The 20,495-nt window shown below is 49.2% G+C and overlaps 2 protein-coding genes across 5 annotated transcripts in view; one reads left to right on the top strand and one right to left on the bottom strand.

Moving 5' to 3' along the window:
• The window catches only part of Itfg2 (integrin alpha FG-GAP repeat containing 2), a 16,870-nt gene extending 8,310 nt beyond the window's left edge, over positions 1-8,560 (top strand). Inside the window, exons 3-12 of the mRNA XM_031383555.1 lie at positions 204-245; positions 376-544; positions 1,871-2,010; positions 2,836-2,984; positions 3,325-3,422; positions 3,509-3,562; positions 3,926-4,017; positions 5,441-5,558; positions 6,459-6,632; positions 6,707-8,560. Coding sequence (XP_031239415.1) covers positions 204-245; positions 376-544; positions 1,871-2,010; positions 2,836-2,984; positions 3,325-3,422; positions 3,509-3,562; positions 3,926-4,017; positions 5,441-5,558; positions 6,459-6,632; positions 6,707-6,810 — 1,140 coding nt within the window. The 3' untranslated portion in view covers positions 6,811-8,560. The remainder of the gene's footprint in view (positions 1-203; positions 246-375; positions 545-1,870; positions 2,011-2,835; positions 2,985-3,324; positions 3,423-3,508; positions 3,563-3,925; positions 4,018-5,440; positions 5,559-6,458; positions 6,633-6,706) is intronic.
• The window catches only part of Nrip2 (nuclear receptor interacting protein 2), a 26,140-nt gene extending 8,062 nt beyond the window's left edge, over positions 1-18,078 (bottom strand). The window contains exons 1-6 of one of the 4 annotated variants that reach the window (XR_004122332.1): positions 17,533-18,078; positions 12,708-12,857; positions 11,216-11,298; positions 10,112-10,233; positions 9,854-9,906; positions 4,718-4,868 (exon numbers count right to left, since the gene is read on the bottom strand). Coding sequence is in view for 3 of the 4 variants with exons in the window: in XM_031383560.1 (XP_031239420.1) it covers positions 12,294-12,857; positions 17,533-17,730 (762 nt within the window). In the remaining variant the exon portion in view is untranslated. Of the gene's footprint in view, positions 1-4,161; positions 4,869-8,703; positions 9,598-9,853; positions 9,907-10,111; positions 10,234-11,215; positions 11,299-12,059; positions 12,858-17,532 lie in introns of those variants that run through there. The other 3 variants (XM_031383562.1, XM_031383561.1, XM_031383560.1) reach the window with 3 other exon arrangements.
• Positions 18,079-20,495: the final 2,417 nt, after the last annotated feature.

The following is a 20,495-nucleotide window of genomic DNA, read 5'->3' as shown; positions in this document are numbered from 1 at the left end:
TTTTTTTGCCTAAATCTGAGTTTTTACATCCTCGAGTCTCCATGTAGCTGTGTGGATAAGCAGACTGTACAGCTGAGTGTGTCTGTCTGCTAATAAAGACTATTTATGTAGGTTACATGACACAAGCTTTCATGAATGCTTTGGAAGTTAGACATGAATGGTCTCTGTTGGTACCTCCCTCAGCTTCCCTTTCTCTCTTGCAGTTGACGTGCGTTGGGGTCGGAGATGTCTGTAACAAAGGGAAGGTAAGGACCCTGGTGAGGGCAGAGCTCCCAGGCCTTGCCTTGTCGTGACTCCCAGGGAAGGTCAGCCCTGCCGTCTGTTCTGATAAGCTCTCCCTAACCCGTGTGCCTGTCCTGTGCCTCTCTCTCCCAGAACCTGGTGGTAGCAGTGAGCGCAGAAGGCTGGCTGCACTTGTTTGACCTGACATCCACCAAGGCTCTGGATGCTTCTGGGCACCATGAGACACTTGGAGAGGAACAGCGACCTGTCTTCAAGCAGCACATCCCGGCCAACACAAAGGTCATGCTGATCAGCGACATCGGTGGGCATGAGCAGCCAAGGAGCAGGAATAGGGGGAGCTCGGGCAGCCAAGGAACAGGGGCCAGCGGGAACTCGGGCAGACCCCAGGGAACTGTGCTGAGGAGAGTTGGCTCCGTCGTGTACATGTGCTGTGTGTTTACTTGCTCTCTCTGAATTTTGTTTTACTTTATCTTCACTTGCTGTATGTTTGATGCATACTTACTGAGCTCCTGTTATAAGCTAGGAACTGTTCTAGGTACTAAAATTACAAAAATGAATGAAAAAAAAATAATCACACCATCTAAGATCATACTAAGAAGAGACAGAACAAATTTTATAAGAAAATTAAATAATGAGGCTGGGAATTTGGCTCAGGATTAGAATACTGCCAAAAATCAATACTATATTAGAGGATAGTAAGTGCTGTGAACAAAATAAATCACAGGACTAAAGGTGTCAAGATAGAGACAGCAATTTTAAAGACTTATTTGGGAACCCAACTGGGGTCCTCTGGAAGAACAACAGTGCTCTTAACCTCTGAGCCAGGCCCAAGAAGTGGCAATCTTAAATGGAGTTACCACGGGCATTTTTTGGTTTTTCGAGACAAGGTTTCTCTGTGTAGCCCTGGCTGTCCTGGAACTCACTCTGTAGATCAGCCTGGCCTCGAACTCAGAAATCCACCTGCCTCTGCCTCCCAAGTGCTGGAATTAAAGGTGTGTGCCACCACTGCCCTACTAGCCACAGGCATTCTTAATATTTCCTTTTTTTTTCTTAAAGATTTATATATTTATTTTATGTATATGAGTACACCATTGCACTCTTCAGACACACCAGAAAGAGGGTATCAGATTCCATTATTGATAGTTGTGAGCCACTGTGTGGTTGCTGGGAATTGAACTCAGGACCTCTGTAAGAGCAGCCAGTGTTCTTAACTGCTGAGCCATCTTTCCAGCCCGTCACAGACATTCTTGCTGGAAGGTAGCATTTGGTAAAGAGCTGAAAGTGGCAGGAGAGTGGCGGTAGAGACATGGGGCTGCTGATGGGTCAGAGGCTGTGTAGGGAGGAGGCGTGCGAAATGGGTCAAGGGGCTGTGGCATAGATATAGAAGCTGGAGGCTGAGGTGTTGGGGCCTGCAGAGCAGTTCAATGAGAAGCTGCATGAGCACAAGGCCAGGCAGGGGTGGGCAGCAACCATAGCAACCCTAGGGTGTGGTGAGTGTCTCAGAAGCCTAGACGTGAAGCTGCACTCAATTGAAAGTGCAGGAGTGTGGGCTGTGGAAAGGTAGCTGTAGGCCCGAGCTGACCAATTGAGGTTTGGCTCCAGATCCATTGTGTTTCTGTGCCTACAGATGGAGATGGGCGTTATGAGCTGGTGGTAGGATACACAGACCGTGTGGTGCGGGCCTTCCGCTGGGAGGAGCTGGCTGACGGGCCTGAACACCTGGCGGGGCAGTTGGTGTCCCTCAAGAAGTGGATGCTGGAGGGTCAGGTGAGAACAATGAACAGAAAAGGCTTATGGGAAGTCAGGCCATCTGGGAAGAAAGGAAGATGTCCTTGCTGAGAGAGATCCAGGTCATTTTTGACAAGGTTCCAATTGAATTCTAGTAAGAGGTCCAGAGTGCAAGGAATGGTGGAGTGAGAATTCAGTGTGTGAAGTGTGTAGTGGAATGACAATTCAGTGTGTGAGGTGTGTGGTGGAGTGAGAATTCAGTGTGTGAGGTGTGTGGTGGAGTGAGGATTCAGTGTGTGAGGTGTGTGGTGGAGTGAGGATTCAGTGTGTGAGGTGTGTGGTGGAGTGAGGATTCAGTGTGTGAGGTGTGTGGTGGAGTGAGAATTCAGTGTGTGAGGTATGTGGTGGAGTGAGGATTCAGTGTGTGAGGTGTGTGGTGGAGTGAGGATTCAGTGTGTGAGGTGTGTGGTGGAGTGAGGATCCAGTGTGTGAGGTGTATGGTGGAGTGAGGATTCAGTGTGTGAGGTGTGTGGTGGAGTGAGGATTCAGTGTGTAAGGTGTGTGGTGGAGTGAGAATCCAGTGTGTGAGGTGTGTGGTGGAGTGAGGATTCAGTGTGTGAGGTGTGTGGTGGAGTGAGGATTCAGTGTGTGAGGTATGTGGTGTGAACCAGGTCAGAGCCAGTGGGCACCCAGCAGAAAGCAGATTGACTGTGGAGGGGATGGTGCCAGACAAGCACTCAGGAGCCTTAGAACTCCCAGAGGGCAATTCTCAGAAGCCCCGCCTCTGTCTCCCCTGTTCCTGGTGACAGTCTCCCTTCCTTCCTTCCTGCTCTGTCCCCATTAAGACTCTGTTCTCTGGTGTAGGTAGACAGTCTCTCTGTGACTCCGGGGCCTCTTGGTGTGCCTGAGCTGGTTGTGTCGCAGCCAGGGTGTGCTTACGCAGTTCTGCTGTGCACCTGGAACAAGGACAATGGCTCCCCTCCTGCCTCTGAGGAGGCAACAGGAGACAGTAGGTAAGGGGATGGGTGGCAGGTGCATCAGTGTGAGGACGTGGTGGCGTGGTGCTGAGACAGGTCTGCAGGTGCCAGCACCCCACCATCTAAGTCCCAGCCCAGCCCATTAGAAAAGGCTGTTTAGGGATGGGAGTCCTGGGCCTTTAACTTTAGAGCAGGCTTTGCAGGGATTCCACCATTCAGTCATGTCTCAGGACTCCTGCTGGCAGCCCCATCACTCCCCTTCCACTTGCTACATGGGTAAGGGGTGGACTTGTGAAACTGGGGAAGCTCCTGCAGAGATGATGGATAGACAGAGCCTAGAGAACTCAGCTCCCTTGGCTTTCTCTTTTACCCACAGGGAGACCCCAGCTGCCAGAGATGTAGTACTGCACCAGACCTCTGGCCGGATCCACAACAAGAACGTTTCCACTCACCTAATTGGCAACATTAAACAAGGTAAGGAGGGAGGGAGCTGAAGGAGCAAGGCAGCTCTGGGAGAAGGGAGGACTTATCGCTCATCCCTGCCTTCATTTCCCATGTAGGTCATAACCCCGAAGGTGGGAACGCAGGCCTCTTTGCCCTGTGCACCCTAGATGGTGAGTAGTCCTGGGCTGGGTGAGGTGGGGATCTGCCTGAGGGGCCTGCTCAGAGGTCCAGCACACTCATACACGCACACCCATGAACACATTCACTCACATACTCCCGTACACTCACACATACACACTCACGATACTCTCACACTCTCATACACTCACACATGCACATACACTCACATATTTGTGCACAATCACACATATACCCACACATGCACACATAGATTCATATACTCGTGCACAATCACATACACACACACAGGCATACACATACAGGCACACACACACAGACACACAGGCATACACACACAGGCACATGGGCACACACACACACACACAGGCACACGCCCACCTCTCTCCCTCTAGGGACCCTGAAGCTGATGCAGGAAGCAGATAAACTGCTGTGGTCTGTGCAGGTGGATCACCAGCTTTTTGCCCTGGAGAAGCTGGATGTCACGGTGAGTGGACTTTCCCATTTTTTAAGATTCATTTGTCTAATTGTGTTCGTGTATATGGATGTTTTGCCTGCATGTTATGTCTTTGAGCCACATGTGTGCCTAGTGCCCATAGAGGCGAGAAGAAAGCATCATCTCCCCTAGAAGTGCATTTACAGATGGTTGTTAGCCACTTTGTGGGTGCTGGGAGAAAAGCCAGCGTTCTTGGTGGCTGAGCCATCATTCCGGTCCACCCCATGAGATGTCCTGGTCAGCACTGAGCCTTTTTCTCAGACCTGAAATGAGAGTGTCTGTTACACTCAAGTGTGCCCTCATAGCACACAATTTAATACTTCTCTATGCGACTATTAGAAAATCATTTCCAGGCCTTTCAGCCAAAATAGTAGCCCTAACAACAAACAGCCACTAGGTCTAGCAGTGGGTTATCAGTCATAACTATGGCTGTGTGCTCTGTGGTGTCTTTCCTTGTCTGTGAGTCTATTTGCTATCGCTGTAGCCCCTCACGTGCCAGATGGGCCCACGCTGATTGACTACCGTGGTGCGAGCTGGGTGGCTTTGACCAGAACAGACTTGTACTTCTGGTTTTGTACTTAGGTTTTGCTTTTGCTCCCCTACTTGTGATCTTGACAAGTGACGTTATCCCTCTTAGCGGAAATTTCCCATGTAACCCTCCTGGTTTGAGGCCTGCCTCTGATAGCCACACCTCTCTGCCCATCTCCTACTGTTTGCCACGCCTCCAACCTGGTTCCAGTTACATTCGAAAGCTCCACCTCCGCAGAGTAAAAAGGAAGTCGCTGATTGGACTGAGATGCTGACGTGCTTGGGGGGAGTGGTGTTTGCCCCAGGTATTATACCTGTTGGGGGAACAAAAGATTTATTATTAAAGGTTCAAGATGGCTGAGTAAAGGCTCCTGTCTAATGTTTTAAGGTACCTCCCATGTGGGCAAGGTACAGCATGGCTGGCCTACCTCTTCCTATTTCTTTTATCTCCTCTTATCTATTTCTAACTCCATATTTCCAGGTAACCCATTCCTTAACGTTGGTGCTGGTAGCCAACATTCCTAGATAAAACTGAGAATGTCAACATCATAGTGTTGCTTTGAATATTAGGCAAAGTAAATCATTGGTTGCCCTGTTGAACACTTGGCACATGGAAAAATACCCTAATTTATAGTTTGCCATCCCGAGTCAAGTTCATGGTCCTTTATGTCTTACTGCCCCCACCCTACTATCAGATCTTTTTTCTTGTTTCTTTTCTTTTCTGACCCAGGATCTTGCTATGTGCTGATCAGGCACCAGCTGGTGTCTGCCTCTGGCCTCTAGCCTCTGGAGCACTGAGAGTACAGGTGTATGACACTACATCTGACCAGTCTCTTATTAAAATGGCTCCTGACCCTTGTGGCATCCTGTCTTTGACCTCTTTCAGGGCAACGGGCTTGAGGAGGTAGTAGCGTGTGCCTGGGATGGACAGACTTATATCATCGATCACAACCGCACCGTTGTGCGCTTCCAAGTGGATGAAAACATCCGTGCCTTCTGTGCAGGTGGGACAGTGGCCTCTAAGCTCAGCTACTCCAGCTTAGTAAATGTGTCAGGAAGTGACTGACTCATTTCTGTTCAGTGTAGCCCTGGTCGATGTCTTCATACATGAAGGGTTCCTTAGCCTTCACTAGTGGGTGGAGGACGGGGACTATGCTACCATCTTAACAGCTTGTTTTTTAATTTAGGAGGAAATTTTTATTTATTCTTATATATGTGTGTGTTTGCCTGGATGGATGTCTATGCACCGTGTCTGTGCAGTACCCACAGAGACCAGAAGAGGGCATCAGATCCCCAAGACTAGAGTTCTAGACAATGGCTAGCTACCACGTAGATGTTAAGAACTGAACCCCAGTCTTCTGAAAGAGCAACCAGTGTACTGAGCCACCTCTCCGGCCCTAGCATGGTAGTTTGGAGTGAGAAGTAAAGCACTGGGAGCCCTCCATCTTTAAATGTATAAAGAATGGGGTGACTGGGAAGACAGTTCCTCTTGAGCATGCCAGGCTGAAGAAAATGCTTCCAGGGTACCCCTGGACTTTGAAAAGAGGCAGTGGCTATTTGGGTGACAGGAATGTATCTGGCCATTAAAATGTCAATGGGCTGAGGGTGTACTCAGTGGTAGAGCCGGCATGTACAAAGCTGTGGGCTCAGTCACCAGGACCCCACAATAAATGGAAGGAGTTGGAAAGCACCCAATTACCTGAAAGGTTGCTGTGTGGCTTGGAAGAAAGGGCCAGGCCAAGAGAAGCTTTCCTCTCTGATCATTTTGTTACCTAGCTGTTGCGTGCACACAGCTGTCTCTTTTATTCCAGAACCTCACCAAGGTGAGAAGACTCTGGTGTCCTGCCCTCTTCCTGACACCAGGACTAATCCTTGGCCTTTCTCTTCTTGCCCCCGGCTCCCAGGCCAGTACGCCTGCAAAGATGGCCGCAACAGTCCCTGCTTGGTATATGTCACTTTCAATCAGAAGATCTACGTGTACTGGGAGGTGCAGCTGGAGCGGATGGAGTCCACCAATCTTCTGAAGCTGCTGGAGGCTAAGCCTGAATACCACAGCCTACTGCAGGAGCTGGGTGTGGGTGAGTGTCAGCAAAGCCCCTGCCCTGCCCCTGGAGGCCTGACAGCCTCTCACCAGTTTCTTCTTGGCCTTCAGATCCTGAAGATCTCCCCGCAGTCTGTACCCTGCTTCATCAGACTCTCTACCATCCGGATCAGCCACTACAGTGTACCCCCTCAAGCTTCCAGGACCCCACCTAGCTAGGCTTGACCACTTAGCTGGTGAAGGTTCCTTCTGAGCCCCCAACCCTACCCCAAAGTGATCCACGAGCTTGGCAGGATGGGGAATGTATATTACAGAGGAGCAGGACTGGGTTCTCAGCATGGGTGGATGGTGGCCCTCTTGAGAGCCTTTGATGAAGAGATTGTTGCCCCTCTGCTTGTTGCTCATGGTCTTCTTCTCATGCTCCCTGCTCTCATTGCAGGAAACCGATTTGTTTGTGAGACAAGATGGCAAACCTTTGCCATGATCCGACACCTGAAAGGCTTCAGGCCTGAGGAGCTGAGGGAGCATGGAGGTGGCACGGCCCCTGCTGAGTGCTCACTCTCACAGCATAGTTCCAGGCAGCTGACACAAGCAGTTATTGCAGGAGTAGAGGAGTGTTTGTTCTTTTAGGGTATTTCCTGTCTCTCTCATCTTCCTATGTTCTTCCATTTACTGAAGCAACTAGGTCAGGGCTTTCTCATTTTGTCATAATCAGTCTCTCTCCCTGTCTCTTTGGTTTGCTTTGGTTTGTTAGTTTTGTTTTCTATGTCTGTGTGTGCAGAGGTGGACCCTGGGGCTTTCCCACGCCAGCCAAGCACTCTGCTAGTCAGCTGCACCTAGCACTGCTGTACTCTAAAGTATTGCACTGCTTGAGAGTCTCACCCACCTGCCTCCCAAACATTGACTGTCTGTAGGAAGATAGACACTCATAGTTTGTCTTACATGATGGTGCACCAATGTACTTCCAGTTCTTGGGAGAAAGATTATGAGTCCAAAGCCAGCCAAGGCTCCATAGCAAGTTTGAGACCTGTGGGTCACATTTGGAGGTCTTATCTCAAATAAACAAAACAGAAGGGCATTAACAATCTGGTGCAGCTTTCCAATGAGTTTAAGGTAGTTGGGTCTGTGAAGTTTTAGACCAGCCATAGTGTGTGTGTGTGTGTGTGTGTGTGTGTGTGTGTGTGTGTGTGTGTGTGTGTAGTTTAGGCCATTTATGTTTTATTTGCTCATTATTCTGTGTGCTCTAAATATTTTTCCAGTTATAAGTAAGAATCCTTTGGATTGTGGCTAAAATTTGTGTGTGTCATGTGTGCAGATCCATTTACCCATACCCCATGTGTGGGGGCCAGAAGAAGATGTCCAGACTCCTTCTTTCTTTCCGTCCAGTTTACTCCCTTGAGACGGGGTGGTGTATCTCACTGAATCTGAAGCTTGCTGTTTCATGTAGCTAGCTGATCACTAAGACAACTGGTCTACCTGTGTCTGTATCACACAGTACTAGGGTCATAAGCATGCGTGCGTGCATGTGTACCTGTGTCTGTATCACACAGTACTAGGATCATAAGCATGCGTGCGTGCGCGTGTGTGTGTGTGTACCTGTGTCTGTATCACACAGTACTAGGATCATAAGCGTGCGTGCGTGCGTGCGTGCGTGCGTGTGTACCTGTGTCTGTATCACACAGTACTAGGATCATAAGCATGCGTGCGTGCGTGCGTGTGCGTGCGTTGCCTGTATTTATGACTGTGTAAGAGTGTCAGAAGCAGCCCTGGAACTGAAGTTACAGACAGACAGACAGATGTGAGCTGCTGTTTGGTTCTGGGAGTTGAACCCTTTTGCATGGGTGTTAGTCTCAGATCCAGGTTCTCAGGCTTGCATGGCAAATGCTCCTCCCCACTAAGCCATCTCCCCAGGGCTTTTGAACTAAGTGAATAGAGTAAATAAAGAACATGGAGAATGTCAGAGTCCAGTATTTGCCTCACAGCGGAGGTAATTTGTTACAACTGCCTGTCTATTTGTACTGCACATTCGGTGTAAAGTATACTTCACAGGCCTGAGTTCCAGCTTGGGTTCCAGGTAAGGAGGAGGAGACCAAAGCCACACACCCACCTTATAGAAACAGTGTTTATTCAAATGCAGAGGCAGGCTAAGGGCCTGCCCTGGGCCAAGTCTGCCATTTATGGAGCAGTGGGAGGCCGACTGGGAGGGAGCTTATCTCAAAGCACTGCAATGAAGGGGGGTGAGGATTGCGACCAGGACCCCCCCACAGAGCCTCTTGGGAGAGAAAGTGCCCTTTGTATGCTGGTTCCTCTTTAGTCTACCATAGGCTTTGTATTTAGTTCCCAGGTAAGGGGCCCAGTTCCCTGGTTTGGTTTAGATACATCATTGTCTCTCTTCCCCTAACCACAATTTGAGAGTCTGCCCAGCCAGAAGACACTCAGACGTCTGCTGCCCAGAAAGGGTACTGACAACAGGCCCTGAGCTCAGGGACCTACTTACTTGTCACCCCCACCCAGCTGTAAGCAGATGGGTGCAGGATCAAAGGGGCATGTGTCAGGAAGGCCAGCCTGGGTGGGCTTCAGGCCGGTGGAGACAGCACGTAACTTTGACCCCCACAACTAGGGTGAAGTCCCCTTTGCTGGAGGACCTTTCTGTAAGTGAGGTTGTGCACTTGGGAAGGGATAAGAAAGAGTGGGGAAGCCAGGACCTCAGGGTTATGGATGCTCTCAGTAGGAATTCCTAGGGCAGAGGGCAGCGATGGAGAAGCAGAGGGAGGTGGCCGACTGCGGGGTCAGGGTGGTGAGAAAAGAAATTAATGCAGCGGTCTCCAGATGCCCTGCTCAGGTAATACCCACTCCACACACTCTTCCCTAAGGCACGGTGTTGCCCTAGGGACTGGCTGAGACAGTGGTCACTGGCCAGGCTCTTGGTACAGAGGCAGGAAGGGCAGCTCCGAGAAGGGGGCTTTCAGCCGAAGCACTCCACGGTCCAGGTCAATGCAGCACTGCCGTGGGGACCACGGATGTGTGGTCACCTCCCCGCCAGCTCACACCTACTCCCTTCTTTCTGCCTCCCGCTGCTCCCATGCCCCTGCCCCTTCAGGGAGGGAACCCACTTCATTTTCCTTTTGGGGATAATTAAGCAAGTTCCGAGATTTCAGTACCTCTCTCAGTCTTGCCGGCCTGATTGGGGCTTCCACCCCAAGCCTTCTGCCTGTCTTAGCATTTTGGGTCAGGCCCAAGCATGGATGGATGCCTTACCTTGAGGGAGAGCAGAGTCTGCAATCCCAGGCAGAATTCAGGGCTGTCCACATCTGCAGGAACCATTGGAAAACAAGGTTGACTGTATGACCATTGCTGCCCTCTGAGGGAGCACTCGCCCCTCTCCAGGCCAGTCCACCCTCCGCAGCTGAGATCAGCAGAATGGGTAAGAATCTGTGCGCATTGACAACTTGGGAGCATGCGCTGACAGGAGCAGAAACCACTCAGAAGAGAAGTGGAAGAAGTGAGAGGACTTACCCACCACCTGGGCCGAGCATGCCACGGTCTCCTGCCCCAGCTCTAACTCCAGCTGTTCTACCTGACTTGGTGGCTCAGGTGCCAGATCCCCACCCAGGGCTTTTGGGACCCTCTTTCCTAACCTATGGTTAGAATGCAAGGGTTATAGCCACAACAGTCTCCAGTTCTAGCCCCCTCTCCGTCCCCAACCCCAAGTTAAAAAGCCCCTTCCCCCCCAAAAAAAGTCCAGGTATAGTGGTGCAGGCCTTTAATCCCAGCTCTTGGGAAGCAGAGACAGATCTCTGTAAGTTGGAAGCCAGCATGGTCTGCAAAATGAGTCCAGGGGCTATTACACAGAGAAACCCTGTCTCAAAAACATACAAAAATTGCTAATACTGATCTATGCTGTCTTTCCAGTCCTTGACCCCTGCAGGGAAGGCTCAGCTGTTTCCTGCCTGGCCAACTTGCCCAGGTAAAGAAGACAGAATAGCTGGACTGGAGACAGTTTGGATGCCAGCAAGGTCACTCTCTCTCTCTCTCTCTTTTTTTTTTTTTTTTTTTTTTTTTTTTTTTTGGTTTTTCGAGACAGGGTTTCTCTGTGTAGCTCTGGCTATCCTGGAACTCACTCTGTAGACCAGGCTGGCCTCGAACTCAGAAATCCACCTGCCTCTGCCTCCCAAGTGCTGGGATTAAAGGCTGCGCCTCCACTGCCCAGCTTCAAGTTCACTCTTGGTTGTTGGTTTTGTTTGGGTTGGTGAGGGGAGGCTGTGGTTTTTGAAACAGTCTTGTGGCGCCTGGGCTGTCTCAGATAGCTCAAGTAGCCAAGGCTGGCCTTGGATTCCTAGTTCTTTAACCCCAGACGCTAGGTTTACAGACAGGAGCCACCGGCAGCCATCTTCAATAGATACTCTGAAGATATTTCATCACCCAAGAAACCACACCCCCAAGCCCAGTTTGGTCTGTAGTGTCAACACAAACGCACACGCAGGAGGCTGAAGCAAAAGGTTGTTGAATTTGAGGCCAACATGGGCTACACAGGGAAACCCTGTATCAAAAATCAAAAAAGGGGGTGCGGGAGGGGAGGAAACGCCACCCACTGTGCACTGGCTTAGGCCGCACTCTTACCCCAGGCGCCTGAGGCATCCAGCAGATATCTGGTTGTGCTGGGTCCCTGTGTCCACGGCCACTCGAAGCATCTGGTCTTGGCACTAAGGAAGAAGAGTTATGATGAGTTAATAAGCCTGGGGGGTGGAGCCTGGGTTGGAACCCTCAACTTGCTGGGCTCCTTAATGTTTTCCCTCTAAGAGATGAGGGATGAACAAGTTTTCAAACGTGAAACCGACTCTCCCAAAAACCAGTCAAGGAAGTCATACATTTCCACATGGCGAGCCCGTTATGCTGAGAAAGAGCTGGGCCAGAGCTATTCGTTTAGAAGAACCTGAAGGCCTCCTAGTCAAAGAGCCGCAATCTGAGGAGAGGGCTAAAAAGACAAGCCTCTTCTATGGACACTCAGATTTGGGTGACCAAGAATGGGGACAGGAAGACAAGCTCACTGCCTTGGGATATTGACAGGCATCAAGGTGAACACCTAGATACATACACAAAAAAATTTAGTTTTCTTGTCCCAAACATTTATTGAGCATCTGCTATGTAAGGTGAATGGCTAGTAGATACTTCAGTGAGTGCCATTCCTCGGCAATGTTAGGGATGACATATGACTTCATCCATGGTAGAACAGTGTAAGGATCATGAATAGCATGTCTGCGAGGACAGGAAGCTGTTCTTGCTGGACAGAGAAAAGCTCAAGGAGGAGGCATCAGAGTTGGGCCTTAAAAAATAAGAATGCGGGGGCCAGAGAGATGGCTCAGAAGTTAAGAGCACTGACTGCTCTTGCAGAGGTCCTGAATTCAATTCCCAGCAACCACATGGTGGCTCACAACCATCTGTAATGGGATCTGATGCCCTCCTCTGGTGTGTCTGAAGACTGCTACAGTGTATTCATATACATAAAATAGATAAGTCTTAAAAAAAATAAGAATGCAGACAAGGGATGATTGGAGATTAGGAAGAAAGATTTCTGAGCAGAGAGGCAGTGGGCATTTTGGGGATTGTCCCACCAGCAAGTGGGTGCTCCAATGGCTCTAGAGATGAGGAACCTTGGGGCCACAGAGATGGCTCAGGGGTTAAGAGCATCTGCCACTCTTCAAGAGTACCTGAGTTCAATCCCTGGATTGGATAGCACACAGTTCCAGAGGATAAAACAGCTTCTTCTGGCCACTACATGCACACATGTACACACACGTGATATCACAAACATACATAGCCTAAGATTTTTCTTTACCTTGGGACATGAGCCTTTTGTACACGTGTCCCTTTTCAATGTGTGCAGTACAGAAAAGATACATTTAAATATAGTTTGATAAAAGCATGGGGACATAATACTACAATGGTGTGGACATCTGGCAGTACACAAAGGAGACAGAAAAGTACATGCTGGTCCAGAAAAGGAGAGAAACACCTCTCCATCTCTTGACAGCCCAGCAGAATGGAAAGCTTGTGAAGTGGGCAGGCTCAGCAGGCAAGTCAAAGTCAAAGTCAGTACTGGAAGACTTCTTACCTTGCAGTTGACAAGCAGAGCTGGAACCTGTGTCGCACTGGTCCTGCTGCTGTCATGGCCATGGATCAGGGCCTGCAGCAGGGGAGACTCCCCTTGAAGCCGCCTCTGGTTTCCCTCCACCAGGCGTCTTTGGATCACACTGTGTGGCTGCTGGCTCCATCACAAAATAGTGAAAGCAGTCTAAGCCCAGGATACAGGCCACTTGCTTCCCCCATCGTAAACCTTGCAAAGCACAGAATGCCCCAGCTCTACCCCAGACAGGAGCAGTAAGAAAGTAGCTGAGAGATGGTCCAGCAGTTAAGAGCACTGGCTGCTTTTCTAAAGGACCTGGGTTCAAACCCTAGTACCTGCACAGAAGCTCATAACTAGCTCCATATGATACAATTCTTGCATGGTAGAACAGGTCTGTCATCCCATCACTTGCCAGATGGTGGAAGGAAAATCAGGAGTTCAAGGTCATCCTCAACTACATGGCAAGTATGAGGCCAGCAGGGCCTAAGTGTCTCAAAAAATACTTTAAAATATGATTGCAAAAGATATGAGCCAACCAGTGGTGGCACACATGACTTTAATCCAAAGCACTAGAGAAGCAGAGGCAAGCAGATCTCTGAATACGGGGCCAGCCTGGTCTACAGAACAAGTGCCAGGTCTACATAGAGAAACCCTGTCTTGAACCCCCCCCCCCCAAAAAAAAAGATGTTCAGGCTAGAATAATGAACAATTTAGCCTTGACCCCTCTCATCTGTAGCTGCCCTCATCCATCCTGTGCTCTGCCAGCTAGGCTTCCCAGCTTTGTAAGGACATCTGCTGTATCCAGACTCCCACAATTCTCTTAGGCCACTGGACACCTTTCCCCTCTTACAGAAGCCTGCCTCCAAGACTTGTCTAGCCGTAGCTGTCCTGGAACTCACTCTGTAGACCAGGCTGGCTTCGAACTCAGAAATCCGCCTGCCTCTGCCTCCCAAGCACTGGGATTAAAGGCATGTGCCACCACCGCCCAGCAAGACTTGTCTTTTTACACTGATTTAGCTAAATCCCTGCTACTTAAGAGTGTGGTCCTCAAGCCAACACATATAGAATTTATATATGATTGTAATTAAGATCTTAAGAGGTGGGTATGTGTCTGTGTGTTTTGCCTATATGCATTTCTGGGCCCATTGAAGTCCAGAAGAGGGCATCAGATACCCTAGAACTGGAGTTACAGACAATTGTAAACTGCCAGTATGTAGTAGGAATAAACTCTATGTCCTCTGGAAGAGCAGCCCCTGAGCCATGTCTCCAGCTTTTATGACATGCAGAGTCTCAGACCTGCATCTGGAATTTTGCTTGTTGTTTTCTGATGCTAGGGTGTCAACCCAGGAGCTCGCACATCCCTCGCAGATGCCCTGCTGGGTAGCTGCTCTCCCAGCCATGAGTAGGTTTGCTTTAGTTATTTGGTTGGTTTGTTTTGTTGTTGTGATTTGATTTTGTTTGGGTTTTGGTTTTATTTTTGGTTTTTCAAGACGGAGTTTCTCTGCATAGACCTGGTAGTCCTGGAACTCGATCAGTAGACCAGGCTGGTCTCAAAATCCGAGATCTGCCTGCTTCTCCCTCCTGAGTGCTAAGTGCTAGGGTTAAAGGCATGTGTCACCATCACCTGACATTTTGTTTGTTTTATGGCAGGGTCTTACTATGTAACCCTGGCTGACCTGGAACTTTCTCGGTAGACCAAACTGGCCTTGAACTCTCAGAGATCCACCTGTCTCTTCCTCCCAAGATCTAGGATTAAAGGTATATGCCATCAAGACCAGTCTAGTCCCTAATCTTGTTTCAATAAGACTCCTACACATTCAAGTTTGAGAAATGCTTAAGTAAAATGTAAAAACAACTGTACAAGCCAGATATGGTGGTGTATACCTATACATTTCCAGTGTTCAGAAGGCTGAAGCAGAATAGCCTTGAGTTCAAGACCATCCTAGGCTACCTTTAAGAAAAAAAAATAACTGGTATGGATGTGGTGGTACATACCGAACTAAAGAGAAAGAGACTGGTAGATATCTGTGAGTTCCAATGCAGCCAGAGCTACATAGTAAACACCTGTCTTGAAGACAAATTTTTAAGTGCTATTCTCTTGTATAAAATACATTACACACACACACAAACAACACACACCAGTATAGTGACAGCCTACTTTTGTTTTTTATTGTTATTGTTTGTTTGCTTGTTTGCATTGCTATTTTGCAATCCCATTAAATTAAATCTGAAGGTGTCAGATCTTGGAGTTACAGACAGTTGTATGCTGCCATGTGGATGCTGAGAATTGAACCCGGGTCTTCTGAAAGAGCAATCAATGCTCTTAATCACTTGAGCTGTCTCTCCAGCCCCTCTGCTTTGTTTTTTGTTTGTTTGTTTGTTTGTTTGTTTGTTTTTTCTATTTTTGAGACAAGGTTTCTCTATGAAGCCTTGATTATGGAAATTCAATATGTGGACCAGGCTGGCTTCAAACTCACAGAGATATCTGCTTTCTTTTTCCTCCCAAATGCTAGGATTAAATGTGTGAGCAGCTCCACCCAGTTCCGTATTTTCTGAACTGATCCCTAGTTGACCTGGCTATTGTCTTTCTGGATTGTACACTACACACTGCTCTCATACTCTAGTGAAGTTATTCCTCTTCCTCTGGAAGACTAGTTCACCCTAGCCTCTGCCCTTGCTCCTCTCCTGGAAGCCCACCCTCTCAGTTCTCACTAGGCCAGTCTATGCATAGCTCCCTACACTCTATTGAGTAGACTGACTCCACCTGCAGGACTGGCCTCTGGGCTATTCTGCCCTCCGCCATTCCCTCCTCCCCCTTGTAGCTCATTCGGTTTTGGTTCTCACAGATGTTATTTTTGGATTTCACCCCCACTGCAGCCTGGAAGGGCCTTCAAGTCAGATCTGTCTTGCTCATCTTTCTGTCCCAGGGCCTAGTTCAGCATAAAGAGGGAAGCTCCGTGGCTTGGGGATTGGGGGTGGTTCAGTTCTAGAAAAATTTGCCTAGCATGCACATGGACCTAAGTCTCATCCTCAGGACTAAAAATAAAAAGGAAAAAGACACAAAATAAAATGGTTGGTTTTAGTCGTGTATAGTAGGACACTCCTATATTTGCAGCATTCAGCAGGGGGAGGCAAGAGGATCACCACAAAGGTGAGGTCAGCCTGGGCTACATAATCCTATCTCAAAATTATAGTTAATTCTGTTGTTTATAAACTTAAAAGGCACTGTTGTAAGCCAGCCTGGGCTAGGTAGCAGGTTCAGGCCACCAGGACTACATAGTGAGACCCTGAAAGTCTCCTGGAAGAATGCCTGTAGCCGACCAGGCTCCGCACACTCCTCCACCTGACCCTGGGGCCTGGGATTGTTTTTCCACCCTTGGCCTCAGGAGACCCTGGCAGCAAGTTGCTGTTCTGGGAAAGCACAGCCAATTCCCATGCCCTTCTTTCCACAGTGCCTCCAGGCTCCTCACTGTGGGAAGTGTGTGTCGGGGCTATCCCAAATGTGAAGAGGGGCTCCCAGAGTGTTGCCTCTTCATTCCCAAAGTCATAGGCGCTGCCTGCTGCAGATCATGCAGCAGGTGATAAGGCAAAGGAGAGAGGTGAGAAACCCTAGCGCCAAAAGGCTGAGCTTGCTACTCTGAGGCTGCAGTGTCCACGGGGCAACTTCTAGGCAAGACAGGTGTAGACAGAAGCACAAGGCCCAGTCCCTGGGCCACCAAAGAACCTGTTCTCCTGGCCCTCCCTGCTCCTCAGCTGTCTCCTGTGTTCTCTGGGCTGCTGAGAAGGGACTAGGGGATTCCTGGAGAGAAAACCCAGACCTGGAGTAGGACAGACAGGTAGAGCCAGGTCAGTCAAAGCAACAGGGAGAAATGGCTGCCACAAAATGGAATTCTGTATTCTCTGGACCCTCCAGAACCTACAGCAACTCAAAGGCTAAAAGGAACCACAGCTAGAAGCATTCCCAACCATTTCCCTAGTGTTTCTATTAGCCTGGCACTGTCACAATGCTAAGTATGTGGCAGCCTAGGTGACCTCTTTACCAGATGGATACTTGAAACTTTATTCGTTTCTAACTGATGGAGATAACATGGCACAGAGACAACTTTCTGAATTACAGCCAGAATTCGGTCCCAAGCAAGGTGGCTCCAAAGCCCATGCTCTTAACCATTATATTCTTGAGGGCATAGACTGCACACTGACTCTAACCCCCTCACCTCCTCATTGTCACTCTGGGCCTGTTCCCTCTGGGGGCCAGAATTGCTGCAGTGGTTTGAGAAGGAAGGACATAAGGACACAGACACTGATGGTCCGGGTCAGAGTCATATGAACCCCTGACTGCCCAGAAGACCCTCAGTAAATGGGTGATAAGGGAAAGGGCAAAAGCGGAAGCAGGTCTGAGGAAGGAGGCAAATTTGTGGGCAGCTTTGAAGGAATCTAGAAGTCATAACCCTGGGCTGACCGATCCTCTAGGCCTTACTGTCCTTATGTGCCCATTCCGTGGGAATCCCGGGTCCTTTAAGCTTCAACTGAACAACAAAACTCTCCACGGCCCCCAGGATAGCCTTAGGCTAGAAGGGTGAAAAAAATGGTGGAAACTGAGTTATGAACCCAGGGACCCTCACTGTCACCAGGCCAAGAAACATTCCCAATGAAGGATCTGGGGAGGACTAGGGGGCTGCAAGTTAGCAGAAACAACTCCACCATCTCAATAGGAGAAAGAAATTCGAAGATTGAGGCTCTGCCCTTTAGACCACCTCCCTGCACCCCAAACACAGGATATGAAGAAGAGGAGAGGAAGGGTCAGGGTCCTTACCAGGTCCTTAGAGGTGCCGAGCCTCTTGAGGCTGTCCAGGGGCAGCAGGTCAGCCGAGTCCTTGTGCAAGAACTGGGTGGCCTGTTTGAGTCGGCGCTGCTGGCTCAGGTGGGCTCGGTCCCGAAGCGAGGCTTCCTGGTCTTTCCTGGAGTCTCCCTCATCTCTCCTGGCCTCTTGCCGGGTGCTCATGGTGCTCATGGTCCCCTGTGGAAAGCAGATAGGGGTGTATGGGAGTCTCTCTCCACCTCCTTTTTACTCCCGGCTCCCCCTGTAGCTTCTGCCTTTCTCTGTCTCCAGACTGCGGCTCTTCCTCTGACAGGAGGGTCTCAGCAGGAAGAAAATAAATAAATAAATAAATAATAGGCGGGAGCAGCCGCGTCAGACACCAGTTTCCAGAGATTGCAGTAGAGGGAGCGAGGTTCCGGCTGGAAAAACCCAGCCCTAGAGGAGAGGGGGGGCTAGCAGGGCCTGCAGCTGGTAGGCTGCAAAGCCTGCAGCTCTGGGGTCCTGCTCAGAGTGGGTGGTGGATGGTGTGTGTGTGTGTGTATGTGTATGTGGTAAGCTCTCAGGAGGCTGTGCCAAGTCATCAGAGAGAGGTGAGTGGCATTGTGTGGGGGCGCATGCTTGGTGTGTGTGGGGAGGCAGGCATGCATGTACCTATCTCTTGTGTCTTTTATTTGTGGACCAGCTCTGATGACCCCTTCCAGTCTCTGGACAGTCAGCCACCCAGCTCTTTCCTCCTGCAGCTGTCCTTTGCTGCCAGGGTTTGAGGTGCTGGCCAGAGAGGGACAGTAGGAGAGTGCCCTCCTCACCTCTCCTCCATCTGTCGTCAGACACCTTCTTTGCTTGGCCTTTCCCTGTCACTCCCAATACCTCTCTCGCATTGCAACAAGATCAGGAGTGTTCTAGTAATTCATACCTTTGAGATCTTCCTTGTTAGAGGCTGAAGTCCCAGTGATGAAGAATTCTGGGGAATGTTCTGGGTCTAATACATCTCTCCAACTGGGTTAGTCTGTGACTCGCCTTGGTCCCCTCCCGTCCTTGTTATTTGAAGTTATAGCTAGAGAATCCAATCCAGACCTGGTGATACAGTCCTGGAATCCCAGCCTGTTGGGAAGGTGAGATGGGGGATCACAGTTCAAGACCTGCCTGGACTACAGTATGAGTTCACATCCAGGCTTTCAATTTAGTGAAATCTCAAAAATAAAAAGATAGGGGCTAAAGAGGTAGCTCAGTGGTTAAGATCATTGGCTGCTCTTCTGGAGGACCAGGGTTCAATTCCCAGCATCCACATGGCAGCTCACAACTGTCTGTAACTCCAGTTCCAGGAGTCCATGGCACCAGACATGTACATGGTGCACATATACATATACATGGAAGCAAAATACGCATACACATAAAATAAAATAAAATAAGAATAAAAAGAAGGGCTTGGTGTCCCAGAGAAGGGGGAGGCTAGTGGGGTGAGCACTGTCTTAGAGGCAAAGGGGAGGGGGATGGGATGGGGATTCATGGAGGGGAGCCAGGGAAGGGGGAGAATATTTGAAATGTAAGCAAATAAAATGATTAATGAATAAAATCAAAACAAAGAATTAAAATAAAAAGAAGGGGCTGGAAAAATGGCTTGGGACTTGAGAGTGCTTACAGCAGTGGTGGGCATGCCTTTAATCCTGCCCTGGGGAGGCAGAGGCTAGGCAGATCTCTATAAATTGGAGGCCAGCCTGATCTACAGAGCAAGTTCCAGGATAGCCAGAGCTACGCATTTTGGGGTATTGAAAATACCCCAAAGCAAGAAGATTTCAGGTGGTTCACAGCCACCTGTAACCCCATCTTATGTATGGGATACACTCACACAGATACACACATAAAAGGAATAAAAATAAAGTAGCAAAATTAGCTTAAATGACAGTAATAGTAAAAAGGGGTTGGGGTGGGACTGGAGAGATGGCACAAACTGCTTACTGCCCTAGCAATATGGTTCCTAGCACCCGCAATCAGACAGCTGCTAACCACCTACAACTGCAGTGCCGGCCAGGAGATTAGACGCCCTCTTCTGGACAACGTTTTAAAAGTAAAAAGCTGCTGAAGGTGGTAGAATACTAGCCTGACATGAGCAGGCCCTGCTCAATCTCCGGTACTGCAAAACAGCAACAAAAAACACAGACTCCACAAATACCCCCAGGGGCGGAGGCAGAGGATGGCTCATGCCCAGGATTCCAGGGTCAGCTTGGGCAAATCATTAGCTTGGGCAAAACAATAGCAAATCATTTCTAGGCCTGGAGCGATGACTCACAAGCTAAGAGCACTGGCTGCTCTTGTAGAGGATCAGGCTCAATTTCTAGCACGCATACATGGCAGCTCACGGTCCCCTATAACTTCAGTTTCAGGGGTTCCACACTCTCTTCTGGCTTCCTCAGACACCAGGTATGCACGTGTTTCACAGACATATATGGAGACTGTCTTAGTTAGGGTTTCTATTCCTGCACAAACATCATGACCAAGAAGCAAATTGGGGAGGAAAGGGTTTATTCAGCTTACTTCCATCTTGCTGTTGATCACCAGAGGATGTCAGGACTGGAACTCAAGCAGGTCAGGAAGCAGAAGCTGATGCAGAGGCCATGGAAAGATGTTCTCCTGGCTTGCTCAGCCTGCTCTCTCATAGAATCCAAGACTTCCAACCTAGGGATGGCACCACCCACAAGGGGCCCTACCCCCCTTGATCACTAAATGAGAAAATGCCCCACAGCTGGATCTCATGGAGGCACTTCCCCAACTGCAGCTCCCTTCTCTGTGATAACTCCAGCCTGTGTCAAGTTGACACACAAAACCAGCCAGTACAGAGACAAAAACATCCATGCACATAAAATAAACTAATAAATTTTAAAAATCACTTCTAAGGAATAACTATCTGTAACTATTTTAATCTCTAATGAACAAATGGGAAGAAATTTCCAGCAGCTCTC

Source organism: Mastomys coucha, unplaced genomic scaffold, assembly GCF_008632895.1.
Source record: "Mastomys coucha isolate ucsf_1 unplaced genomic scaffold, UCSF_Mcou_1 pScaffold20, whole genome shotgun sequence".
NCBI lineage: Eukaryota > Metazoa > Chordata > Mammalia > Rodentia > Muridae > Mastomys > Mastomys coucha.
This window is presented reverse-complemented; position numbering and strand designations above follow the sequence as displayed.